At 36.8% G+C, this 24,488-nt stretch overlaps 1 protein-coding gene across 3 annotated transcripts in view; it reads left to right on the forward strand.

Annotated features, from left to right (window-relative positions):
* Nucleotides 1–20,673, forward strand: part of Smarca1 (SNF2 related chromatin remodeling ATPase 1) — an 80,557-nt gene extending 59,884 nt beyond the window's left edge. For all 3 annotated transcript variants that reach the window (XM_075957567.1, XM_075957566.1, XM_075957565.1), the window contains 6 exons: nt 2,369–2,491; nt 4,883–5,015; nt 7,824–7,942; nt 8,054–8,266; nt 19,034–19,144; nt 20,187–20,673. In XM_075957567.1, coding sequence (XP_075813682.1) covers nt 2,369–2,491; nt 4,883–5,015; nt 7,824–7,942; nt 8,054–8,266; nt 19,034–19,144; nt 20,187–20,258 — 771 coding nt within the window. In that variant the 3' untranslated portion in view covers nt 20,259–20,673. The remainder of the gene's footprint in view (nt 1–2,368; nt 2,492–4,882; nt 5,016–7,823; nt 7,943–8,053; nt 8,267–19,033; nt 19,145–20,186) is intronic.
* The last annotated feature ends 3,815 nt before the right edge of the window (nt 20,674–24,488 follow it).

Genomic DNA, 24,488 nt, shown 5'->3' on the forward strand with positions numbered 1-24,488 from the left:
ATTTCTTTTGTCACCACACTTCATTTCCAAGTTATGGTGGCTCAGAAACTCTCCTGCCTCTGGTAGCTGCTTTACTTTACTCCATCTCCTGGAAGGATTACATTGAAAATGCTGCATTTTGGTACTTTATTTCCTTGATCTGAAGTCTTCTATGAAGTTTGGGTCCCTCTGAATCTGGCTATCTGGTTTTGATTTTTGGTCCTTTTCTCAATATTAGTCCTAACAGTTTTTTTCCCCCAGTGCTTGCGATAGAACCCAAGCTTTTATGCATTCTAGGTAAGTGTTCTCCTGCTCGGCATACCCCGTACCTAATATAACTCCTGTGTATCCCAATGCATTTCTGCCCTCATGCCTTTGCTTATACTGCTCCAGTTTAGAAAAGTCATTGCCTCCCATTGCCTCAGAACTTTATTTATTTATAGGTTTTAATCACTGCCCAGTCTTTCATTTCATCTCCTTTCCTCTTTTTATGCCACCGCCTACTCTGCTTTTCTCTTCTCTTCCCTTCCTGCAACTGCCTCTCTCTTTTACTCTCCCCTTCCCTGCTTCTGTCTCTCCTCTGTCTGTCTGCCTGTCTGTCTGTCTTATTCGTGAGCCATTCTCCTGCCTCAGCCTCCCAGCTGGTAAGATAAGAGGATGTGTACTAACACAGTCTTTCCTTTCTTGTTTTATGAGATGCTCTTGTCGTGTAACGCAGCTCTCCTTGGACTTACAAGGCCGACCCAAGCTGGCCTCAAAATTGAAACCCTTCTACTTTGGCCTCCAAGTGCTAAGATCACAGTTGTGTGCCATCATACCTGGTGAAACTAGGATGCTTAAATAAAGGTCAAGATCAGAGAACTGGTTTGGGAATTTCTATGGGCAAGGACTGTGTCCAGTAACCAGTCCATACTTACTTTAGCACTAAGAGTACAATGGACACTTACTCAGTATATTCTGATTTGGTTATCTGATACTGATGGTTACAAATGAATCTGCTTTTTAATATACAACATTTCTTTTTAAATATATATTTGGGAAGTTTTTATCTGAAGAACTATTGGATACAATACTTTTAAAATGCTCACCTTTAAGTTATAACGATGCATTTTTTTTTTCCGAGAATAGAAAGGGTTCCTGTGTGTAACAGCCCTCACTTTCTGGAACTCTCTTTGTAGACCAGGCTGGCCTTGAACTCACAAAGGTCCACCTGCCTCTGCCTCCCGAGTGCTAGAAATAAAGATGTGTACCACCATGTCTGGAAATAGGTATAACAATGAGAAAAATATCCTCTAATAAATGTTATAATTTTATTGTGGTATTTCTATTTGACATTTCTAGGGAATGAGTCATTTATATTATGTGTGCATTCCAAACAGTGGAAGACTTACAGCCAAGCCTCTTTTTTTCACGTTTAGTGGAACGCTATAAAACACATTCCATATGTTCTGTACCTGCTCTCTTAAATCACTGAGCTGTGGCATGGCTTCAGATTTTTGTAGTGGTGCTAGAAGACTTCAAGGCTGGAACCCAGATTTGTCTTTCCCTACAAAGAATGCCGTCTAATGCTGCTGAACCACAGTGGACTGTGTGCACACCATGATACCCTGGAACCTTCTGAGCTACCATTTCGAGATGTACACGACTGCTGGCTTCCTCATAGATCTGTGGAAGATCTGAGGGTCTTCTGTTTCCAGTGGTGCCAGTTCATGTTTTCTTCTCAGTTGTCAGTGCTTTTACAGTCCTGTACCGTTGTTATTTCTGCTGGCCACTGCCAGTGTACACGTTTTCTCCCACGAATGATGATTCCATCATAGCTGTTTGTGTACTATACTATACACTCCCTGTACATACACTTAACTTCTCTATTTCTTTCTATCTTTCTTTATCTTGCCAGTCTTCTAGATTACCCATTTTATATCAAATACTCTGCGGTTACAGCCTATAGCAGTGAATAAAGGCACTTTATTGTTTTCACACCTTAAGATGACCAGAACATTGGCTATTGTCTTTAGGTGCATTTTTGCGTACCCTGCTGTATACTAACAGGGGGCTTTAGACTTTTTAAATGCCAAATTGTGTGCTTATTCTACATAATGCCATATTATAAGGACTTATTTCGTTCTATGGCATAATGAGACTTAGAATACAATGTGGCATCTATTTACCAATGGACTGTAGTCCTAAAATATTATACCATACAGTAGGAGAATGGTTTTCATTAGGGTAATACCATACTGGTAGAAATGCAGAGAGGCCTGTGTGCCATCTGCTTCTGAGTTTCCACTGTTGACGGTTGAAAGGACTCCCCAGATTGATATATGTATGTACACTGGTCTTCATTATTATTTTCTTATCAGTTTGTTCATCATTTCTCTTTTGATCTTAGGTTCCAAGGAATCCTGAGAGCCCTAATCCAGCTGTCGCTCAAAGAGAAGAGCAAAAAAAAATCGATGGAGCTGAACCTCTTACACCACAAGAGACTGAAGAGAAGGACAAACTTCTTACACAAGTAAATTATTTTAAGTGACTGAACTTCTTCTAATCAGCAAATAGAAAAAGCATAAATAATACCTGCTTTTTACTGTGTAGGTCCAGTTGTCTTGATCTGATATACCCATAAACAAATATTTTGACCACATCTCTTCAGGTTTTAGAAAATTTCCTTAGTAGAACATGCTCTTCTGGAAATACTGGGGTAACATATGCATGGGAAATAAAATTATTAAAATTAAGACATGTTTTCCCCATTATAATAAGGTCAGTGAGTCCATATTTGAATTTTGATAAATAATAATTTCTAATATATACCTGAAAATTAATTTCTTTGATTGACTTAATCTCTGAACTGTACACCATTTTTTTTGTTTATGAAAAATTCCTTTTGAAAGAAGTCAAGAGTTCTCAGGAGAGAACTTGAATACAATGATGAGAAATGCCTGAAGCATTTTAATGTGATCATTGTGTAATTAATGGCTCTACATTAAATAGGGAAGGCTCCCACCTTAGAGCTTTCAAGTCGTTGTTGGTTTAATAAATTTCATATCACACTTCTGAAATGAGTTTTGGCAAAATAAACAAAATGTAAAGTTGTGGCACTGCCTTAGCCAACTAAATCTATTTCTTCAACACTTTTTGGAACAATGCGCACGGTTCGGTAGCAGACAGTTCTCGAGTGTAATTGGTAACTGATAGTTTGGAATATTTCCCACACAAAAGAAGGGTTGCTGCTTGAGGTAACGTATATGCCAGTTGTGGAATGTGCTTTACAACATCACACTGTGTCCCGGGAATATGTGTTAATAAAAGTAAAATAAGAGTTTTATATTTATATATGGATGCAGTCCTTTTCCTTTTAATAGCATATAATTTTGCTGAATGAATTTTCACAAAATACTTTCAAAGTTTTTGAACAAATGCCTGGAAGTCACCAAGTTTAGCCTGAAAGGATAATTGCAGTTGGCAGAGTTTTGAGAAGTACCACAGAATAAAGCATTTAAATATTCATGTTTTCTTTTCTTTTAATTTCAGAACTTATTTCCTGAGCACAAAAATAAAGTTGTGCCCTTTGAATACTACATTGCTTAGAATATATTCTGAATATACAGTATAATGTGAATATGTAATCTCGATAGAGATAATTGACTTTATAATTAGAGACATAATCAAGTTTTTTGTCCCTAGGAGTTGAATTTAAGCCATCTTTTTTTCTGATGTTACAAATTTGATGCTTGTTTTTTCAGTGTTTTATGTTTCCCATGATGGCCTTGACTTCACTCTGTAGTTGAAAGGATGACCTTGAACTTCTGATCCTCTTCTGAGCATCGGAATTACAGGCATATGCCACCATGTTTGGTTTATATGCTGCTGGGACTTGAACTTAGGACTTTATCCATGCTAGGCTAGGTCTCTGCCAGCTGAGCTACATTACCATTGATGGAATAATAATTGTGAAATGACGTAAAACTCTGGTTCTTACAAATTTTAGTAAAAACAGATAGCTAAGTAATATTCTGCTGATAGAAATTTTATTTATAAATATAATCTTTTAAAAGTCACTTTATTATTTTGGAGAGAGGCATGTGTATGTTGAGGTCTGTATGCAGAGGACATAGGGCAACTTTTGAGAATCAGTTCTCTGCTTCCACAGTGGGATACAGGGATGGAGCTCAGGTTACCATGCTTGTGTGGTGGCAGTTTCAACTGCTCTTCCATCTTGCTGGTCCTTTTTTTTTTTTGGTTCCTGTCCTGGAACTAGCTCTTGTAGACGAGGCTGGCGTTGAACTCACAGAGATCTGCCTGCCTCTGACTCCTGAGTGCTGGAATTAAAGGCGTGAGCCACCACCGCCCGGCTTTGCTAGTCCTTTTGAATACAATTTTGACTAGAATACTACTTATCCACTGTAGTTTGGATCAATCTAAAAGACTAGGAAAATTTTTTACCAGATTCTTTCTGGATTTTCTTTCAGTGTTCTTTCAATGCAATACATGCAAACCCCCCCCCCCAATTTACATGGGAACAGACCCATGGGAAAAAGTCACTGAGACACCGAAACATTAGAACTTAAGAATTTACATTAGAATTTATATCAGAATTGTATTTTAATGTTGTAGGCATCTGGAAAATATGGAATTAAGACTATGCAATGTCTTAGGATTATAAATCAACTTAAAATACTTGAAAAGTACACCTCCTTGAAAACAGAAGAGCAGTAATTTCGTAACATTCCAAACTCAGCTTTTGAGTTCACATTACAGAAAAAACTTTATAAAGGGGTTCATGCTAAGTGTTTTAAACTGCTTTGCTTGCATCACTGTACAGATAGTGATATAACATAAGTAGGTTAATAACTGAATTGATTAATTTATCATCTATTGATGATGCCTAACTTTTTATCCATAGGGTTTCACAAACTGGACTAAGCGGGATTTTAACCAGTTTATTAAAGCGAATGAGAAGTATGGGAGAGATGACATTGATAATATAGCTCGCGAGGTAGAGGGCAAATCCCCTGAGGAGGTCATGGAGTATTCAGGTTTGTATGTCATTTCAAACATGATACTTTATTTTAAATGTATGCATTTCTTTGAAATAAGATTTATTTTTAAGTGTATGTGTGTGTGTCCCTGTGGATGTATGCTATGGATGTGCAGGTTCCTATGATGAACAGAAATACATCAGATGCCCTGGAGCTGGAGTTCAAGGTGGTTGTGAGCTGATGTGGGTGCTGAGAACCAAACTTAGGCCCTCTAGAAGAGCAGCAAGTGCTCTTAACCACGGAGCCATCTCTCCAGCCCTTTTCTTTGTTGTTAATTTAGTTGTGTCTTTGTTCAGAGACGCTGCTGTTGTCAATGAGACGGAAGTAAGGATGTACGATATGTCTGCATTTGTACACTGCTGTCTCTGGGAGGCAACTAAGGAAGCTGAGTGAAGCTCTGCATAAACCAAAGCGAAAAACTCGGCATGAGCTTTTTATTCTCTCACTTCTCTGGTTTGGTCTTTTTAAGGTCTAGTTCTAAAGCTTCTGGTGAGCGGTTTGAAATACTCATTGTAGGTCATCCTTGAAGTTGAGAGTTCTTATCAGGCCCATTTAGAGACTCAACTGCCCTCAAGGAATTCAATCAGGTAGTGGCGGGCCCTATTAACTTAAGGCAATTTAGAATAGATCTAAAAAGATTTCTTGGTTAAATCTGTTCAGCAGTCCTTGAATCATTTCCCTCTCCTACTCAGCTGTGTCTTTAGCCTCAATCAGAATCAGAATAGCTGCACAGAAGCGTGTGGCGTTAATATTAATTCCTATGTCAGATCATATCTAAACGCAGGCTTCAAAAAAGAAAGCTTATTAAAATCCCTTAATCTATCTGTTGTCTATGTGTGGCTGAATTTCACATAGGCTGAACTTTCAAGTTTAGTCTGAATATCAAGTATTTAGAATCAAGAGCATTTTCCATAAAAAAAAAAACCAGTGTTAAAATGCAGTATGGTTTCTTTGCCCCACTCCCCCCCTAGTTATTTGAGATAACTACCGAAATACTGTGTTTATTAGGAAAAAAGATGACAAAACACATAAATAAATCCAAGTGTGATCATTAGTAGGTGTAGCTTTTCATCTATCTAGAGTCCTTGTTAGTGCTTGAAGAAAATTCATTGTAATTAGAGAACACTCACTCTGTTTTTTACTTCTAGAAGTCTAAAAGGAAATTCCGAAGTTAGTTGTGTCTGGACTTTATTTCATATAACATCGGACTCCTGAACTTCCTTTTCTTTGAACACTAGCATGACACTACTATTTGTCTTAGGGTTGAAAACCTAGCTCAAGGGCATTTGGGGGACAATAGATGGGAGAGAAATATTTTCGTGAAAGCCGAATGAAAAGACGGTAAAGAGCAAGCATACAAAGGGGCCCAGCATTGGTCTGAGACAAGCTGCAGGTTACAACAGTGTTTCTAAAAGGCATCAGGTAGCCAGGCATTGGTGATCCATGCCTGCAGCCCCAGCCTTCAGTCTGAGGTGGGAGAATCATGAGGTTGAGGGTAGCCTAGTTTGCTTGTTTGAGGCCAGCCTGGGTGTAGTGAGAACATGTTTCAAAAATATAAGGACTAAGGTAGCGTGGCTACGGCTCTAGGTTTTGCTCACTACACTGAGATAAAGAAGGGAGGAAAGAGAGAAAGAAAGAGAAAAAGGAAGGAAAAGGAAAGAAAAAATACACTGAGCTGGGGTTTTAGTTCAACTGTAGAAGGTCCTAGGTCTTATTCTTTTCACCATGAAAACAAAAATGACAATGAAAAAAATACTCTTTGTCAGATGTTCCTTTAAATTTGTCACTAAACCAACTACCGTGAAATGAGTGTCAAAGACATGTACAGTGAGGTTGTCTCAAGAATTTTCTTTTTTCTTTTCTGGAGTTCTATGGAGCAAGCTCAGGGCCTTTAAGCCCAGGCAAGTGCCTCTACCCTGGCTCTCTATATACTATCAGCCTTTCTGGAGAACTTTCTTCAGAATTGTCATGCATCAGATTGGAGGCTACGTCGGAGGGTGGGGAGATTTGAGTGGGCTTATTTGACTGGTAGGAGAAGAATTGAGCACAATTGGATATTCAGGAATAAACTGTATCTTAACATAAGACGTTGTGTGCATGTGTGTGTGTGTGTGTGTGTATGCACCCGTGCTCATGCATGCACACTTACTTGTGTGTTTGAGCACATGCCCGTGTGTGGGTGTTGAATAAGTAGAGAAATGCATAAATGAACATAAGTGCTTAGACAAACCATGACGTGCTAACATACCTTTCTTGTTAAGCTCCAAAAATGAAGAATTTGGGAAGGTAGATAGAGTCGTTAGGCCTTCCCTGAAGTCATAAGATGTGACTTATTAATGCAACAGATTATTTGGCTCATATATAAAATTTGATTGGGTGGCTTGGTGATTTAAATATTCTTCTGTATGTGTCCAGTTAAAATCCCTCATCTTTAAAGAAACTCTAAGTGACTGTAAGTATAAGAATAGTGAATGATTACAGACATAGCCAACATTTCTGTAGAAATCACCACTTCATAGGAAAAAGGGGAATGATCTAGTAACGGATTTACTTTATTGTCATTTTGCTTATTAGAAGGCTATATTTACATTTATATGCTTATGCTTCCCGCTTCTGTTTCATTTTATGCACTTGGTTTCTTTTGTATCACATTTGGATAAAATGATAACTTAAGAGTATTTAACAATTGATCATATTATATACACCCAGATGACCCCATACCTGCCTGTTAATTCTTTACCCTCTAACTCCTTGGATTCATTTGCTTCAATGATAGTAATTTAAAGTAATAGCTTTCTTTTTCAGCTGTGTTTTGGGAACGCTGCAATGAATTACAGGACATTGAGAAAATTATGGCTCAAATTGAACGTGGAGAAGCAAGAATTCAGCGAAGGATCAGTATTAAGAAAGCACTGGATGCCAAAGTACTGTATCCTATTTCAGTGTATTCATAGTTTACTTTATTTGCTGTAGTGTTTAGCTTTGACTTGTTATGGAAATCCAGTTAAAAAGTGCCATTTTGTTGAATCTTACAGATTGCAAGATACAAGGCTCCATTTCATCAGTTGCGTATTCAGTATGGAACCAGTAAAGGAAAGAACTATACTGAGGAAGAGGACAGATTCTTGATCTGTATGTTACACAAAATGGGCTTTGACAGAGAAAATGTGTATGAAGAATTAAGACAGTGTGTACGGAATGCTCCCCAGTTTAGATTTGACTGGTTCATCAAGTCTAGAACTGCCATGGTATGTATTTCTTTTGTTGCTTAATTTTGAAAAAATATACATTTCTTGTCTTCTCCTTCACTTACTTCTTAGTTAACACTGCTTGTGATGCTCAGTTTGGTCACCTGGTTTTTGCTATGATTCCCAGGGATTACCACTTTGTGGTACATTTTCCCTCTGAAACTAACCAGGCGAATTTTGAGGTTGTCCCACCACCAACTCCCAAATCACAACATGGAGACTTATTATTAATAATAAATGCTCGCTTAATAGCTTAGGCTTGTTTTTTAGCTAGCTCTTATAATTTAACCCATTTCTATTAACCTGTGTGCTGCCCTAAGGCTCATATACTGCATCTACTTACTGTCCTTCTTGCTTTTCTGCTTTTACTGTGTCTTCTTGCATGTGTTCCCTTCTTTCCAGCATCCTCTCTGCTGGGAAATCCTGCCTAGCTATTGACTATTTAGCTTATTAAACCAAGCAGAGTGACACTTCTTCACAGTGTACACAAAGATTGTTCTGCAATTAGATGTAGGGACAGAACAGTTTCTTGACAGGGTTCTTCAGATCATTGAAGTAGATTGTTAAAGAACAATGTAGACTTGCTTTTAAAATCCTCTTTCATTTTGACTGTCATCAGAATTCAGCAGTGAGTTGGTTTGCCATCTTGCTCAGAGTATCTATGTCCACATTTAGTAGACAACTTCTTTCAAAGCCATGCATTTAGATTTCTAGCCCCAAAAGTTTTCATGCATATAAAGATGTAATTTAGAGCAGAACTAATAGTTTGTAAAAGAAAAATGCTTAACTGCATTTTCTAGGAAATCACATTTTCGAGCATATGTGCCCTTTTGTGTGATGAAACATTTGTTGAATTCTGTGATATTTCAGTGGTATTTTACTAATTTTTTAAAAGGTTGGGAGCTTGATGTTGGGTCTAGTTCCTGTAGTTATTAAACTAAGGCAGTGGGATGAAAGAGATCCAAAGTGCAAGAAAAGACGTCAGCTGTTTGCATTAAGATGATTGCAGAACTCTATAGCCGAACTCCATTACCAAGGAAAAAACTACAGTATATTAACAACCACTAGATGTCTCTGAACTCCCGTGTAAAGATTCTTATTTTTCCTCCATCTTCTTATTTATTTTTTCGAAACATTTATGTCTGTGCTCTTTCTTTCTGTAGATATTTAAATCTTCAGAGCATATTTGCCAAAAGGCACATATTAAATATATAAGTAATCATGAATTGGAATCTGTATTTTGTCTATTAAAACTGAAGACACCCATGTGTTCTATTACCATTTAGAAAGTAAAATTTCTAATTTTTACAGAACCTTTAAAAAATATAGTCATTTATTTTATGCTCCAATATATTAATTTACGTTTTTTAGCTAAACTTTTCTATTATGCTAAAATTTGATTTTTTTCCTTCTAGCTAGTGGATACATTTTACTTATATTTCTTGAATTAGAGTATACGTTGTATATTTAAAATAAGTACATATTTATGTAATCATTTTAGATTATGTTAATATCAATAATTATGGAGCTCGAGACATGGATTATTAGTATTTCTAAATCATCTTCCTCCATTTCCTTCTAAAATAGCTTCCTTTTTAGTGAATAATTTTCATAATCTAGGGAGAGAACCTACCCTCCCGAGAGAAGCAGCTGTGGTTTCTGTAATAGAAAACATTGGCTTCATTGAAAAACCCTGTCTTCCAAATAGAGGATGCAATCTGATTCATTTTTGTGACTATAGCTGTGCTTAAATGAAAATCTTTGCAATGATTGAACTTGGCTTACTGAAAGGTTCTTCTTTCCCAGACACATCAACAAATAGCGTGAAATCTTTCTTTAAAAAATGTAAGCACCTTAATGGTTATATTTTATGCGCAAATCTCAAAGTACTGAACTCATGACTTCTGACTTAAGTAACACCCACAAATTGCTTAAAGGAGCGAATCTCCACTTCCACATATGCCTCACTTTGGAGGCCCTCAGTTAAAGGTTGAAGAGTTTGAGGCTCTTCTCCATTTAAAACTGCTGGCTGTATAAAAGAGAAAATACGATTCAGTTCCATCTCTCTGTGCTAAAAAGATTGTGAATTTTTCCTGGAGAAATTGTGTGGTCTTTAAGTAAGTAATCAGCCTCTATTGAAGTTCATAGACAAGTAGGAAGCATATGCTGAACTCGGATTTTCAAGTGCAGAGCATCTGAGTTGCCTTACCTCTCTCGTCCTGGGGCTGGGGATCTTAGAATAGGGCCTTAGTGTGTGCTCATTCAAAAACAAAACAAAACAAAAACAAAACAAAACAAAACCCAAAAACTACTATGAGAGGAAATGATAATATCTATGTGCAGTATCTCTTACATGATGCTGACCTGTCCCTGCATCAACCATTAGCTCATTAATTTTCTTGCCATCTCTGCTCATTTCTTAGTGACATAGCAATGTGAGGAGAATGGGAGTGTTCCAAAGGTAGTAACACACTAGTCAGCTCATTGGACAATACACATGGGGAAAGTACCTAGCCTTCCATCAGTAATGCCTGATTCTTCTTAGTTTCCTTTGAAGTACTTAAAGAAGAAAAACGAAAATTGAATTCTCAGAAATAAACATTCACTGATCAAATGCTTGTTGTTTTCTCTATAAGATGACTTTGGTTCTTAAGTTTAGTGAAAAAAATTCTTACCTTTCAATTGCCAGAGAGCATTGTTTTTCTCTTTAGCCAGCTCAGGAAGCTGTGTGTTGCTTTGCCCGTGGCCAAGAACATTACGGTTGAAGCTGAGTATTAGTAGTTAGTCATTACAATTACCCTGTCTTTTGTAGTAGTTTAAATGAGTTTTGGCGATAGCATCTCAGAGAATCACATACTGCTGAATACTGGGTGATAAAAATTTCATGTTATTAGTTTGTTTTCAAATCACAACTTTATTATTAATGAAATTGTGCCTTATTTAAAGGTAATAAAATGGCATTTCTCATTAGAACTGTAGGAGAAAAAACTACTTCCTAGAAAATATTGCTATAGCTTTTTTATGAACTTGCTTCCCACTTTATATGGTTATCACATTGGCTAGTAAATGATAATTAGGTTATTGGTTCCACACAGAATGCTTTTTTTCTAAATATTCAATCTAGTTGGAGAGGATGTTTCTTTTTAGATGTATTAGAGGAATAAGAGGGAAATAGAAAATTTCTGGTTGTTCTATAACCACAGTGATGCTTTGTTGCTTATGATTTTATATTGTATGTTAGTTCTTAATTGCATGTTGACAGCTAACAGTGATATTTTAGGACATTACATTCTTAATTAAATATAAGAAAGATTAATAATACACTGTCAACACTGATAACTACTAAAATGTTCTGGCAAGCTTTTTCTTGTGTATGGCATTACATGTGACCTGAAAATGGAAAGAAAACTTCTAGAAGTAGGAGGGCAGAAGAAAAGAAGAGCATATGGGGAAGAAATACAGGCAGAGAGAAATGACTAAAACAAGTTTCATCCACAAATTCAGAGACACGCATGTACAGTGTACTTGTTTGCTTTATTTTACTTTCCTATCCCTTATTCATTCACTTTTGACTTTCAACCATAACAGTCAAACTGCATCCCATTCTAGTTTCATATGGCATATAGACTAAGAATTATTTCATATTTTTATAAAGAAATTCAAGGTAGAATATTTTGACATGTGAAAACTATACAATTCTAGGGTTAGTATTTGTAACTAGGGTTTTATTTGAACATAAGTTTATGCTCAGTTACAGATTTTCAGTGGATGCTACAGTGGAAGAGGTTAATAGTGTGATAGAGACTATATCATTTGCAAAATTCAAAATATTTGCCACCTATTCTAGTTAATTTTCTATTGCTGTGACAAAACCCTGTGACCAAAAGCAACTTGGGGAGGAAAGGGTTTCTTTCTTTGGCTTACATATCCTGATTCACAGCCCATTGAGGGATGCCAAGGCAGAAACTCAAAGCATGAACCTGGAGGCAGGAACTGAAGCTCAGATTATGGAGCAACACTGTGTAATGGCTTGCTCTTCACGGGTTGCTCAGCCTGCCTTATTATGTAACCCAGAACCACCTTCCCAGGGCATTGCTTATAGCATGCTGGGCCTTTTCCCAGCAGTCATTAATGTATTACATACTTGCCTACTGGCAATCTGATGAAGTTATTTCCTTAATTGAGGTTCCTCTTCCCAGATAACTACAGTTTATGTTGAATTGAAAAAACCCACCAGGATAGCACTCTTCTCCTTTTTGGTCACAATTCTCAGTGTAAGTTTTGCAAAACACAGGCAGAAACAGCCAGGTTATAATGTTTGAATTTTATGCTGCTTTGAAATTTTCTCCACAGATAAATTAATCCACGAATTAACCTTTACTGAAAGTTTTATGGAAAGAACAAAGTGTATTAAGGTATTTGCCATGGAAAAACACATGACCTCTAGTCCAAGTTTTAATAGAGTTCTCATTCTCATCTGCAATTCCATGAGCACAATCTTTATTCTTTTTACAATTATTGACATTCTGATCTTGGGGTTCCCACAAGAATCATTCATTAATTTCTCCTTATAGCATTCTTTTCTATCCAACTTTTAACTTTTTCAAAACCTCTGAACAAGCTGTTTCCAAAGGCATCTGAGTCACATCATCAGGTAGTCACAGAACAACTACATTTTTGCAGCACTGTTGCAGGGAACTGCTTGTTTGTCCCGGCCGCCTGGTTAGCTTAGCCCCAAAATAACCACACAGAAACTGTATTAATTAAATTACTGCTTGGCCCATCAGCTCTAGCTTCTTATTGGCTCATTCTTACATTTTAATTTAACCCATTTCTATTAATCTGTATACTGCCACGTGGCAGTGGCTTACCAGGTAAAATTCCCACCGTCTGTCTCCAGCGGATCCATGGTGTCTCTCTGACTCTGCTTTCTTCCTCTCAGAATTCATTTCTGTCTTCTCTGCCTACCTATGTGCTGCCCTATAAGGCCAAGGCAGTTTCTTTTTTCATTAACCAATACAAGCAACACACAGAGGGGACTCCCACATCACTGCTCTAGTTTTCTCGGTTATACTTTTCATTGTGATGACAAATGCATTAGAAAAACAAGGGAGGAAAGAGATATTAATGTGCAGGGTTCCTGAGGTTTCAGCCCATCAATGTAGGAAGCTATATGTGTGTGTGGTGGAGCAGAGTGTCTTTGTTTATTTATGGCCAGGAAGCAGAGATAGAGATAATCAGTGGACTTTCTCTCTCTCTTGCTGCCATTCCATTGGGACCCCCAGCTTATGGAATAGCTTTGTGCACATTCATTCCAGGCTTTCCTGTTCAATCCTCTCTGGAAGCACCCTCACAGGCTGACTGAGGGCTCTGCTTTACTATTCTGCATATGTCTCAATCAAGTTGACAGTCAGCATTAACAAGTAGATTTGTGTGTTACACGGTCTTCCAAGAAATGTTTTACGTGAAGGATGGGAGAAAAGAGAGGATATTTACTCTGAACATGAAGTATTCGTGATTCTGCAGATGATTCTGCTTGAGTCACAGGAGCTGCCTTGAAACACAGAATTGTTAGGAGATGGGCTTATTTTCTTTGACTACACACTTTGGATATGGAACCAGTTGTTACATTCCATAAGGTAACAAATGGCAGTGTTGCACAAAGAAAGGTGCTCAGGTTATTCAGAGTTGGAATAGCTGAGCTTAGAAGGTAGTGAGCCTTCTGACATTGGAGGAAACCACATAGGTGGCTGGGCTGCATGACTCATTAGCAAGGATCTATTATTAGGGATTCATGATCAACCTAAATAATTTTTAATGTCAACCCCTTTCTAATTTTGGGTCTAAGATTTTTATGAAGTGACAATCTGTATAAAGGAGTTTCTGAGCACAAAATGAACATTTAATTGTGTCACCCACTTAACCTTCTCAAAAATTGTATGGAGATTCTTTTGTCAGTTAAATTACATGGAAACCTTTAAGGATTTTTTTTTGAGCTGTATATAACTTAGCCTTAACCATTGCTGTTACCTTGCATATGATTTGCCAAGTTGGCTTCTACTAAATATTATTTCAGAACCAGAAAAATGTTTTGTGCTGAAATAGATTTGGGGCATGCTGACACTGAATTTTGCCACCAAGACTTCCAATCCACATTAGAATGCTGACAGCTAAGAAGTCCTTCCTTGGATAAGTTTGTTTGTCCCTTTGAATTTCCCACATGTGTGAACACAGAATACTTAAAATATTTTCCACAGCTTTCAACACAGTGGAGCAGTTTTCCAATTTGTTATTTTTTTATTGTCTTCTGTCACCCTTAATTGCTTTGGCATCTCTTTTTCTGAATCCCCTGTGTTAGTTTTCATTCTTCTAAAATCATCCCTAAATCAAGAGTGGGGAATTGATGAGAGAGTCAATTGGACTACAGAATTACAGAAATTGTTTGACACACCATGAACCTCAGAAAAATAGGAAGCTACATGGGAGGACAAGAAACAGAAATTGAAGAGAACAAAAGAGCTTGTCCTTTTTTTGATGCTTTTCTGTAGAGTTTGTTTTTCTGTGTTTGGGGGAGTTAGTGACAGGTTCAAAGAAATAAAGGTAAGAATTTATAATTGTAGTGTATTTTGAATCATTTTGAGATATTCTATTTCCTACATATAAGACTGTCTGAAAGTATTAGTATTTGTCCCTGAATCATTCATATGAACCATGAATATGTATCTAAAGATATCTGCAGTCACAGGCAGCTATTACTTATTGAGAATAATAATAGCTGGAGGGTATAGCTTAATGATTCAAGAATCAGCTTTATATAAAGAATCTATGTAGTTTCCTTAGAAACCAAGGATCAGATCTCATCAGGGTCAACTTAGCCCTTTCTATAATAGATAAATTGAATAACATGCTGTTTAATTTGTATGTGTATATATTATTGAATAAAACTATGAAGAGTATTTGGTCTGCATATTAAACATATCACCAAAAAAAAAACATATCACCATGACTTTGGTAAGCCATGAACATTAGATTGTTATTACAGTGTTATTTGTCATCAGTTTATTTAACCTTGGGTAGTTATGAATGTCCATGAAACTTGAACATTCTGGTGTTATATAATATTGTTTTTAATTGGAAAACAAAAATTTGTTAATGTGTAATATCTTTCTGGCCAGGCTTTCTTTTATTTTTTGGTTGCTTGAATTAGAGAACAGAAAATATTTGGAAAGCTGATAATATATATAATTTCAACATTGCCTCTGTTGTATGGCAGTTTTCTAGATCTTACTTAGAAAGATAAAACCTTTTTTTTTAAAAAAAAAACCACTTGCCATTTCTTCCAACTTTATAAATTGCTCAAGACATAAAGCTTATTTTAGAAAATTTGGAAATATAGACATGTATAAAGAAGAAAATAAAAGTTATTAGTTTAACTACATGAGTTGCTGTGGCAAAAGCTCATTTGAAATTTGTTGCAAATGTATCTTGTACAGAATAAACTGTTCTTAGTTTTTCAAAAAGAAAATCTCAGTACTAATGTTCCATTCAGAGCTATTGGGTATTAACTACTTGTTAGCATTTCTTTAGCTACTTCTAATATCTATATCTTTCATTACCAAGTACCAAAAATTTAGTTTCCGGGATTTCCCTGTTTTCAGTGTTCTAAATTTTTTCCTGATATGTTTTATGTTTCTCTTTATTATTTTTATGTTTATTATGTTCATTATAGTGTCTAAGAATAGAATTGTTAAGGCAAAGGATGTTAAATATTTAAATATTGAAAACATTTCTTTGCTATTTCCAATTTATCTTCTCAAAAGGTAGTCCACTGCTCAATGCTGTAACAAAATACCACAGACTTGCTGGGGTAGGCAACACTTCTTTTTTGTTTTCTTGTTCTGGAGACTGGAACCCAAGATTAAGGTACCAACAAGGGTAATCTGTTGGATAGATGGCCACCATTTGCACATGGTGAGGTGATGGGAGGGTTAGTACCCTTCCCTTTCTGGACTTTCTTAACTTTAATTATTGCCATAAATCACCCCTCTCTAAATATAGTCAGAAGATGACATTGAACATCTTGGATCCCCAAAATATGACAGTCAGGGCTTTAATAGATGAATTTTGTGGAGAAGGTATAATTTATAACAAATAATATTGCCATTCGACATCAGTGAATGAGAGTTCTCATTTACAGCTTACTGCAGCTAAGGATACATACTACACCTGAATAAGCACAAGGCAGGGACACATGGACACTATGAACATGGTAGAAAATGGCACTTCCCATTTCTTTGAGTCTTGCTTTCAGAGAACAAATTGTTTTTGCATATGTGTGTGCATGCATATATGTTGTGGAAGACAGGTTGGGCTAGTGCTTTACCACTGAACTACATATGAAACTTAAAAAAAACAAACAGAAAAACAAAAACCAATTCTTGTACTAGGGATGGAGAAATGGAGCAGTGGATAAGAGCACTGGCTGTTCTTCCAGGGCAGTTGGATTCTCAGAACCCAAATGGTGGTTCATAACTCTCTATAAATCCAGTTCCAAGGAATTTGATTATCGTTTCTGACTTCTGTAGGTACCAGACACACATGTGGTGCACAAACATGCATGCAGGAAAATACTCATAGATATAAAATAAAAATCAGCCCTTAAATATTCTTTAAAAGTTTGCTGAGTTTTCTATTCTTATACTTGATCATTTTTATTTTTCTCGAGTTTGCTCTTAATTGCCAGAAATATATATATGTATACATACACACACACACACACACACACACACACACACACACACACACACACACATATATATTGATTTGAGTGTTTTGCTAGGCATTACTTCTTATACAGAAAAGGAATAATTTGTGTAAGCATTATTTATCCTTTGGTACTAATCCATTATTTACCTTTAAATACAGCAAAGCATAAAGAGTTAATAATAGATGAGTTTCTATATTAATGAATCATATGTTTAATGCTTACCATACATTCATAAAATCTGTTTATAGTTTGAATGCATTGATTTCTTGGCAGTAAAATATAGTAGTGGCAAGGTTAATGCAAAAATCTTTTCAGATAATGTTTAGTCTGAATTGGCAAGTACAGCTCTAATTCCCAGAACTTGAATCCCATAAGATATGTAGTGAGAGACATCTGTTGGCAAAGAAGCTTTGGGAACAGCTGCGTCTTACATCCCTGCCTAGTGGTTCATGGTGAGCATCGGGAGTTGGAAGGTTCCAGAAAGCTTTGTAATAAAGAAATTTGTTTTAGCAAACCACAACCAACCAAAATGCAGAGTTGTGGAGCCTAGTCCCAGTGGATACATCTACAAAATACTCTTACAACTAAGTCTCATGGATCATTGGAAAAGAGGGAGCAGCAAGATTGTAAGAGCCAGAGAATCAGGGAGTTTGCTGTGAGACTCTGTCTCCTAGGAATGCCAGAAGCTACAACCATAAAGTTCCACTAACACGATTATCCAACCATGAGCTGAACAAAGAAAACAACAGACATGACCAAGTGGACAGGGAAAAGCCCATACAAGGCCTCAACCATACATGAAGAACCACAGGCAACCAAGAAAAGCTGAGAATGGGAAAGGTGTACAATTGGCTGTCAAGTACCAAAGGTCAGCCTTGCAAACACAGATCAAGTTATAATTAGGAATTAGGAATCTATGCATATACATATATGCATGTAATAACAATGAACAAGAGGCCATGAATTTGAAAGAGGACTAGGAGGAGCGTATGGAAGGGTTTAGAAAAAGGAAAAGGGAGGGGAAATGATGTGTTTGTATTATAATCTCAGAAAGAAAAAGAGAAAAGGAAACTTTTAACTTTTACAAACTCCACGTTTCCAAAACTTATTTTAGCCATAGAACATTTATTTATTCTTTCTTGTTTATGTGATTTATATTATCATTTTATTCTGAAATATTTATAGAGTAACAGAAAGTTATGAGGAAATGTACAAGGAGATGAAATTCACCCTTCACACAGATTTCCCCAGTGGTAACAACTTGAGTAGCTATAGTATAATGTTGCAATTTGAAAATTCATGTCAGTATATTCCACAGAACTTTTTGTATTATCATTTGTACAGGCATTTTGTGTGTGTGTGTGTGACGTAGTGTTACCATTTGCAGATTTGTGGAACCATCATTTCCACAAGAGTCACTTGTACTCTCTCTAGCCACACCCATTCTTCTATTCTCCTCAGCATCTGGCAACCATTGATCTGTTCTCCATGTCTCTAATTCTGTCCTTATATAGCCAGACAGGGTGTCGTATGCCTGTTCTCCTAGAAATTGGGAGAGTGAGACAGAAAAATTGCTGCACATTTAAAGCCTGTTTGGCTACATAGTGAGTTTCAGTCTAGCATCCTGCTTCAAAAACATATTATAGAAGTGGAAACACATTAGACATAACCCTTGTGATTGGGCTTTTCACTCAGAATAATTCTCTGCACTCCATGGTGTTTTGTATATCAATAGTTCCTTCGCTTTTATTGTTGAGTAATGTTCCATGGTATAATGGAGCAGCTTGTTTAACCCATCACCCATTGAATGACACTTAGCTCTTCCTCTTCCTAATACTTTATACAAATGGTATTCTAAAGAATACTCATTTGGTAGGGGGAGGGAGGGAGAAAAAAATACAAATTTTGGAAATTCTCTTCTACAGAAATGATGCAGTTAAAGAAGTATCTTAAAGGATTGAATCAGTTTTAGAAATTAAGTTCCTCATTGTTTCATTTAGGAATTCCAGAGACGCTGTAACACTTTGATTTCATTGATTGAAAAAGAAAATATGGAAATTGAGGAAAGAGAGAGAGCAGAAAAGAAGAAACGGGCCACTAAAACTCCAATGGTAAAATTTTCAGCATTTTCCTAACTTTTAGGTAGATTTCACTTTTTTTACACCTTTACAAATGTTTATACAATGTTTAATGCCATCATGATGTCTGTTACCAAGCTGGGTTTTATGAAATGCTAATTGGTTTTAGACAGAAGAAGAATCACACCACAAATATACTCCCTTTTTGTTTGAAGAACATGTGGTTAGGAACTCCCCTGTTACAAGACTCAGTATTTTAAGAAATCCCTCACAAATCTAAGCAGAAGCATACTGCAAATGAGATCCTACGAATTGAGACTAGGTCGCCGTGGGAGTAGGGGAAGTTTAGAGTTGAGACAGGATGGTGTGGAGATTGAAACCTGGAGTTCTGAGTCAATCAAATAAGTCATTTGATCTTTTTGGAACTGTGTGTGCAAAAGAGAACCCTGAGCAGACAAGAAAGCTCTTTTTTTTGACAAGAAGTTAAGTGTTGGCTAAAAATGTGATTTTAATCCTGTCTGGTTGCTGTGTATATCTATGATTCAAATGTTCTTTAGAAGATCATCCTGTTTGAGTGTGTTAAGTAGACCACCGTATTTTATTAAATCTAAGATGCTTTCTGTGGTGAGACACAGCATTTTTTGTGCCACTGAGAGATTTGATGCCAAGATACATCTTGATGTCAGAGATGTTCAAAGGGGAAAGAAATGTGCACCATAGAAGATATAAAATATGGTGTGTTAACATTTATCTTAAATAAAAAAAATTCCCCAGAAAGTTTAATATTAGGTAGTTCTTTAAGAGTACATTTATAAGCCATGTGTAAGTAGATACTTGATGACTATTTTTGATGGATATTTTATGTCTTTTCATAAAAAGAAACACCTTTAAAGTTATTTTACATTGGGTTATATAGTTTGTTGGGCTATATAGAACATTAACTGTGAGTGTAACACTGAAGTGAATATACATCTTAAAAAATTTTTTTAATGCATTTACATCCTAGATTTAACATTGTTGGGCCATTTAAAAGTGTGCATATTGGAGCAGAACATTAAATCTGTTTCCATTTTAGTCACAGAAAAGAAAAGCAGAGTCAGCTACTGAGAGCTCTGGAAAGAAGGATGGCAAGAAGGTGAAATCCTAAAGCCTAGAAATAAAGTTTTAAATGGGAAACTGCTATTTTCTTGTTCCCATCTTCAAATGCTAATTGCCAGTTCCAGTGTATTCACGGTACTCTAAGGAAAAAAAAATCTCTTTGGTTTTGATTTCTTGCGTATTTTATATATTTCCCAATCCTTTCTACCTGAAATGTGTAGCTTTCTATTTGATGCATTCTAGTATTTTGTGTACTGTATTTTGTGCATTTCGTGTCTTCATCAAATCCCTCTAAGTCCTTGGTTTTTGGATGCTCGTGCTGAGGTTTTAGCTTTTCTATGTTTTCTATGCCACTGCTTTGAAAGAGAACCTAGATTCTATAGCTGTATTATTGTTGTTTCAGACTTGAAATTTATATGGCTGTGGAAAAATGAATTAAAATGATTTGAGGAGAAAGACTTTTTCACTTCTTTGTTGCTTTCTTTTCTACTGAGTCTGGGCTTGTTTGTGTTACTGCACACTGTGATTAGCATAATAATTGTGTCTTTGAGGTCATCTAAATATTTTTTTCCTAAAGAAATAAAGGGTGAAAAAAGAGAAATATTAAAAAAGCCTAATATTTGATACTGTGCTTGCTGTCAGTATGCGTTACATTTAAATTATTCTCTAAATATTCAAGTGGGAAAATACAATAAAGAAATGTCTATAAGAAATGTAATTATTTCCTGTTTTTTTGTGCAATAGAAAGCAATTGTATTTACTGAATTGTACTACTCACTAGTATGTGTTTTGGTTGAAAGCTTAAACTTTGCCTGCTGATTTGTACATGGTCTTCTGTTCCATGGAGCCAACACGGAGGACTCTAGTTGTACCATTTAGATTCAGTAACAGCTAAATTAGAAGATGATGAAATGAGGGTTGAGCATTGCAGAAGGGCAGCTGTTCTCATTAGGAATGCAGTTAAGCTCAGGTAGCAACCTCAGAGCGTCAGGGATTTTGAACACCAACAATTTGTTTCTGGCTCACACTACAAATCCCATCCAGGTTGGAAAAATAGGGTGGGAGGGGATAGTTTCCACAGAGTCACTCAAGAGTCTACACTGACTGAAGTTCTACTGTTTTCTAGTTTAACTGCCCAGGGCCTGCAGTATCTGCCACTGTAGTAGGATAAGAGAATGGAACATTTCATACAGTCTCTTTACTGCTTCAGCCCAGAAGTGACACATCATACCTACTTAAATTACACTGTCCTCCAACTAGCCACAGGGCCCTGTGTATTTCCAAGAGAATAAGCGAATGTAAGGGAAGAAATGGAATGGCCTGCATTACTGCCGTCACTAACTTGTGCAAGGACCCCCAAATTGCAACCCAGAGCAATTAAACTTCTGATCAGATTTTGGGATTTTCCACTCAAATGAGTCGAAAAGCTCCCATCAGTCACTGGACCTGGAGAAAACGATACCCAGAAGAAATTTCCTGAAGCCCTCAAGTTGTTTGCACTAGAGAAACCCTTGTTTTGTTCTGGGAGGGTGAAGATGAAGGGCGGGATCATGCACAGTTGGACATTTAAGTCTTTACTTCTTATCCTTTCTCTGTTAACCACAAGTGGCTAATGGCTGAGTTGTATGTGTCTGCCCTAAGGGAGAGAATTTGCAGGTAAGTTCTTCAAGCTTTTCACGAGGCTATTTCCTTGATGCATAGCATGACTCTTAAGGTTCTTTCTTAGGCCAAAGAATTGTGCCATTCAGTTCTCGAAGACTGTCAATAAAGTCTTGAGATGTAATTCTTAGAAACTTGTGGAATGGTTTTATGTAAGATCTGAAAACACACACACAGCAGATGTTGGAACATGTCTTTTGTATGTAAAGATAGGCAATGGCATTCCTGAATTTAGTCTTCTAAGAAGACCGCCTAGCCAGTGATCATGCCACGTTGAGGGATACAAAATGCCCCAAGTCTGACTGTGAGACCCTTTTTGGTTGTCCAGTTTTTACAGAGAAATTTAACTGGCGTAGAAGATGTCAAAATTCCAGGAAAGAAATAACATTTCAATCAAGAGATCTAGAATGATGGGATCGTATCCCTAGAACTGGCTACCATGTTGCAGAGAGAGAAAAGGATAGACAGTTTCTCACAGCAGCTGATTGGAGGCCAGAGGAAGAAGAACAAAAGGCCTCATATTTGTGTGGGATTCTGTAGCCTATAAAGACTGCACTCGGCTCTCTAGTACTGTCACTCTAATTGATGGCACTGAAACACGACCCAACTTGACTCTTTGTTCGGAAAGTACACAACAGGGAAAGGGGTAAAGAAACAGGACTCTGAGGAGTCTCCTTTGCTCGACCTGTATTCAATCTGTATGGAAGATAAGGGGTGATTAGGTCTGCCAATAAGAGTAAGGATTCTATAGAATCCCTTATAAAGAGAAATCTTTAATAAATAAATAAATTAGAAAAAAAAAACCTGATGAAACCCACTAGCTCTCAACATGAGACAAAAGAGATACGAAAATGGAAGGGAGCTAGTTGAGAAGAGAGACAGACATACCCGGAGTGGGAGCGGGACAAGAAAGGGTAGCATGAGTGAACATGATTTACGTATATGAATAAAAAACCTTATAACAAAAAAAAAATACAAATGAAATGCCACTATGCAGACAGAAAAAAAAAAAAAAGAATCCCTTATAAAGTAGCCCTCTTAATCTTGGGCCTTAATTTCCTTAGACTCAAATGATGGTGCTGTGCTATCACCCTCTCCTCCACACGATTCGTATCTCCTCGGTGCTCAGTCTGATTACATATTTTTTTCAATGAAAAATGTCCATAAAAATTTATCCTTTGAGACTCTCCGTGAAAGGCAGTTTACTGAGTAGAATATTTGTAGCTATGTTGCTTGCTATGATATATGTTTTGGTTTGAAAAGCCTCTATTTAGCTGGTGAAATTACCCACTATCACCAAAATAAAATGCCATTTTCCCCAAATTTCATCGAAGGTTTGTTTTTGTGGCCTCATTGTTCCTTCTCTTAATAGTAGTTAAGATTCCCTGCCCCGTGCCCAGGCCTGTGATTGACACTTAAATCCACATGACTTTCTCTCCAGGTGGTTTTATCCACTCCAAAAACCCTCGAACTGCTGCCAAATTTCTATTTGTTTATAGCCCTTATCACTTTGCTACTCCTCGGTGTATGTTTTCTCAGGTCCAGGTTGTCTCTCTGTTCGTTTTGTGCTAGTTTGGTATTGGCAATAAGCATTGCCAGAATATGACCGTTAGTATCTCTTTTACTAAGATTTCTATGGCGTCTCACCTACTGCTTCCCAGAATGTGTTATCTGTATTGTTTACAACTGAGTCTCTGGCTTCTGTTAATTACAATTAAGTTTGAGATCCAAGTCTATCTTTGTGGGTATATCCCCCACTCTTTTCATGTGTCTTTTTTGGTTTCTAAGATCTCAAGCTTTCTTCTTTTCCTCCATTTCCTAATTCTTTTCTGGTTTGTCTCATAACTTCTAAAACTAAAACATCCCCTGGACAAGCATTTTTGCTCGTTTAATATATCCTGTAGTTACTTCTTGCTAATCAAGTCTTTAAGTGTGTCCAGTCCAGTGCAGTTCTCAAAGCAAAGGCACTCTGGGTCCTAGCCATTGTTTACTGTCTTTCTTACTTTGGTCTTATTTAGTCTTTCATTAAGTTTCCTTCCCCATCTCAATCTATGAACAATCTCCTTTGTCCACGGAGTAAATGCAGAGCTTAGTCCATTTTCTTAGTGAATCCTCTTACCTGCCTTCAGCGTTTGCACCCAGACTCTGAAATCCATAACTATTAGACACTTGAGCAAGGTTCTTGGTCATGAAGCAATTAGGAGTCTGTTGTCAACTGGATAGTCCTTGCAGTTCACTAGAGGTTGTTTCTTTGCCTTCTCTTCAGAAATGTGAAGATTAAGCGTTGTCCGGTGTCTAAATTAGAGCCAACATGAGAGCATATTCTGGGGAAAGGACTCAGGAGACTATAGAAGTCCATGACACCCTAGGATTTTATCGCACTGTCATATTTTCTAATCTTTGAGCATAGTTTAAAAGGCGAGCAAGAAGAACAGCTTGAATTTGCCATCTAGTTGGCTGCCTGAGTACATGGACCCTATGATCTAATAGACCAAATGTGTGAGAGACACAGTTATTTTATTTATGTGAGAGATAGTTATCTCGTATGGAACCTTGTTGCTTTTGCAGGTTGAACTCATGGCCAAACCAATCTTAACTTCTAAACTGCATATTTTCATGA

Source organism: Microtus pennsylvanicus, chromosome X, assembly GCF_037038515.1.
Source record: "Microtus pennsylvanicus isolate mMicPen1 chromosome X, mMicPen1.hap1, whole genome shotgun sequence".
NCBI classification, from domain to species: Eukaryota; Metazoa; Chordata; class Mammalia; order Rodentia; family Cricetidae; genus Microtus; species Microtus pennsylvanicus.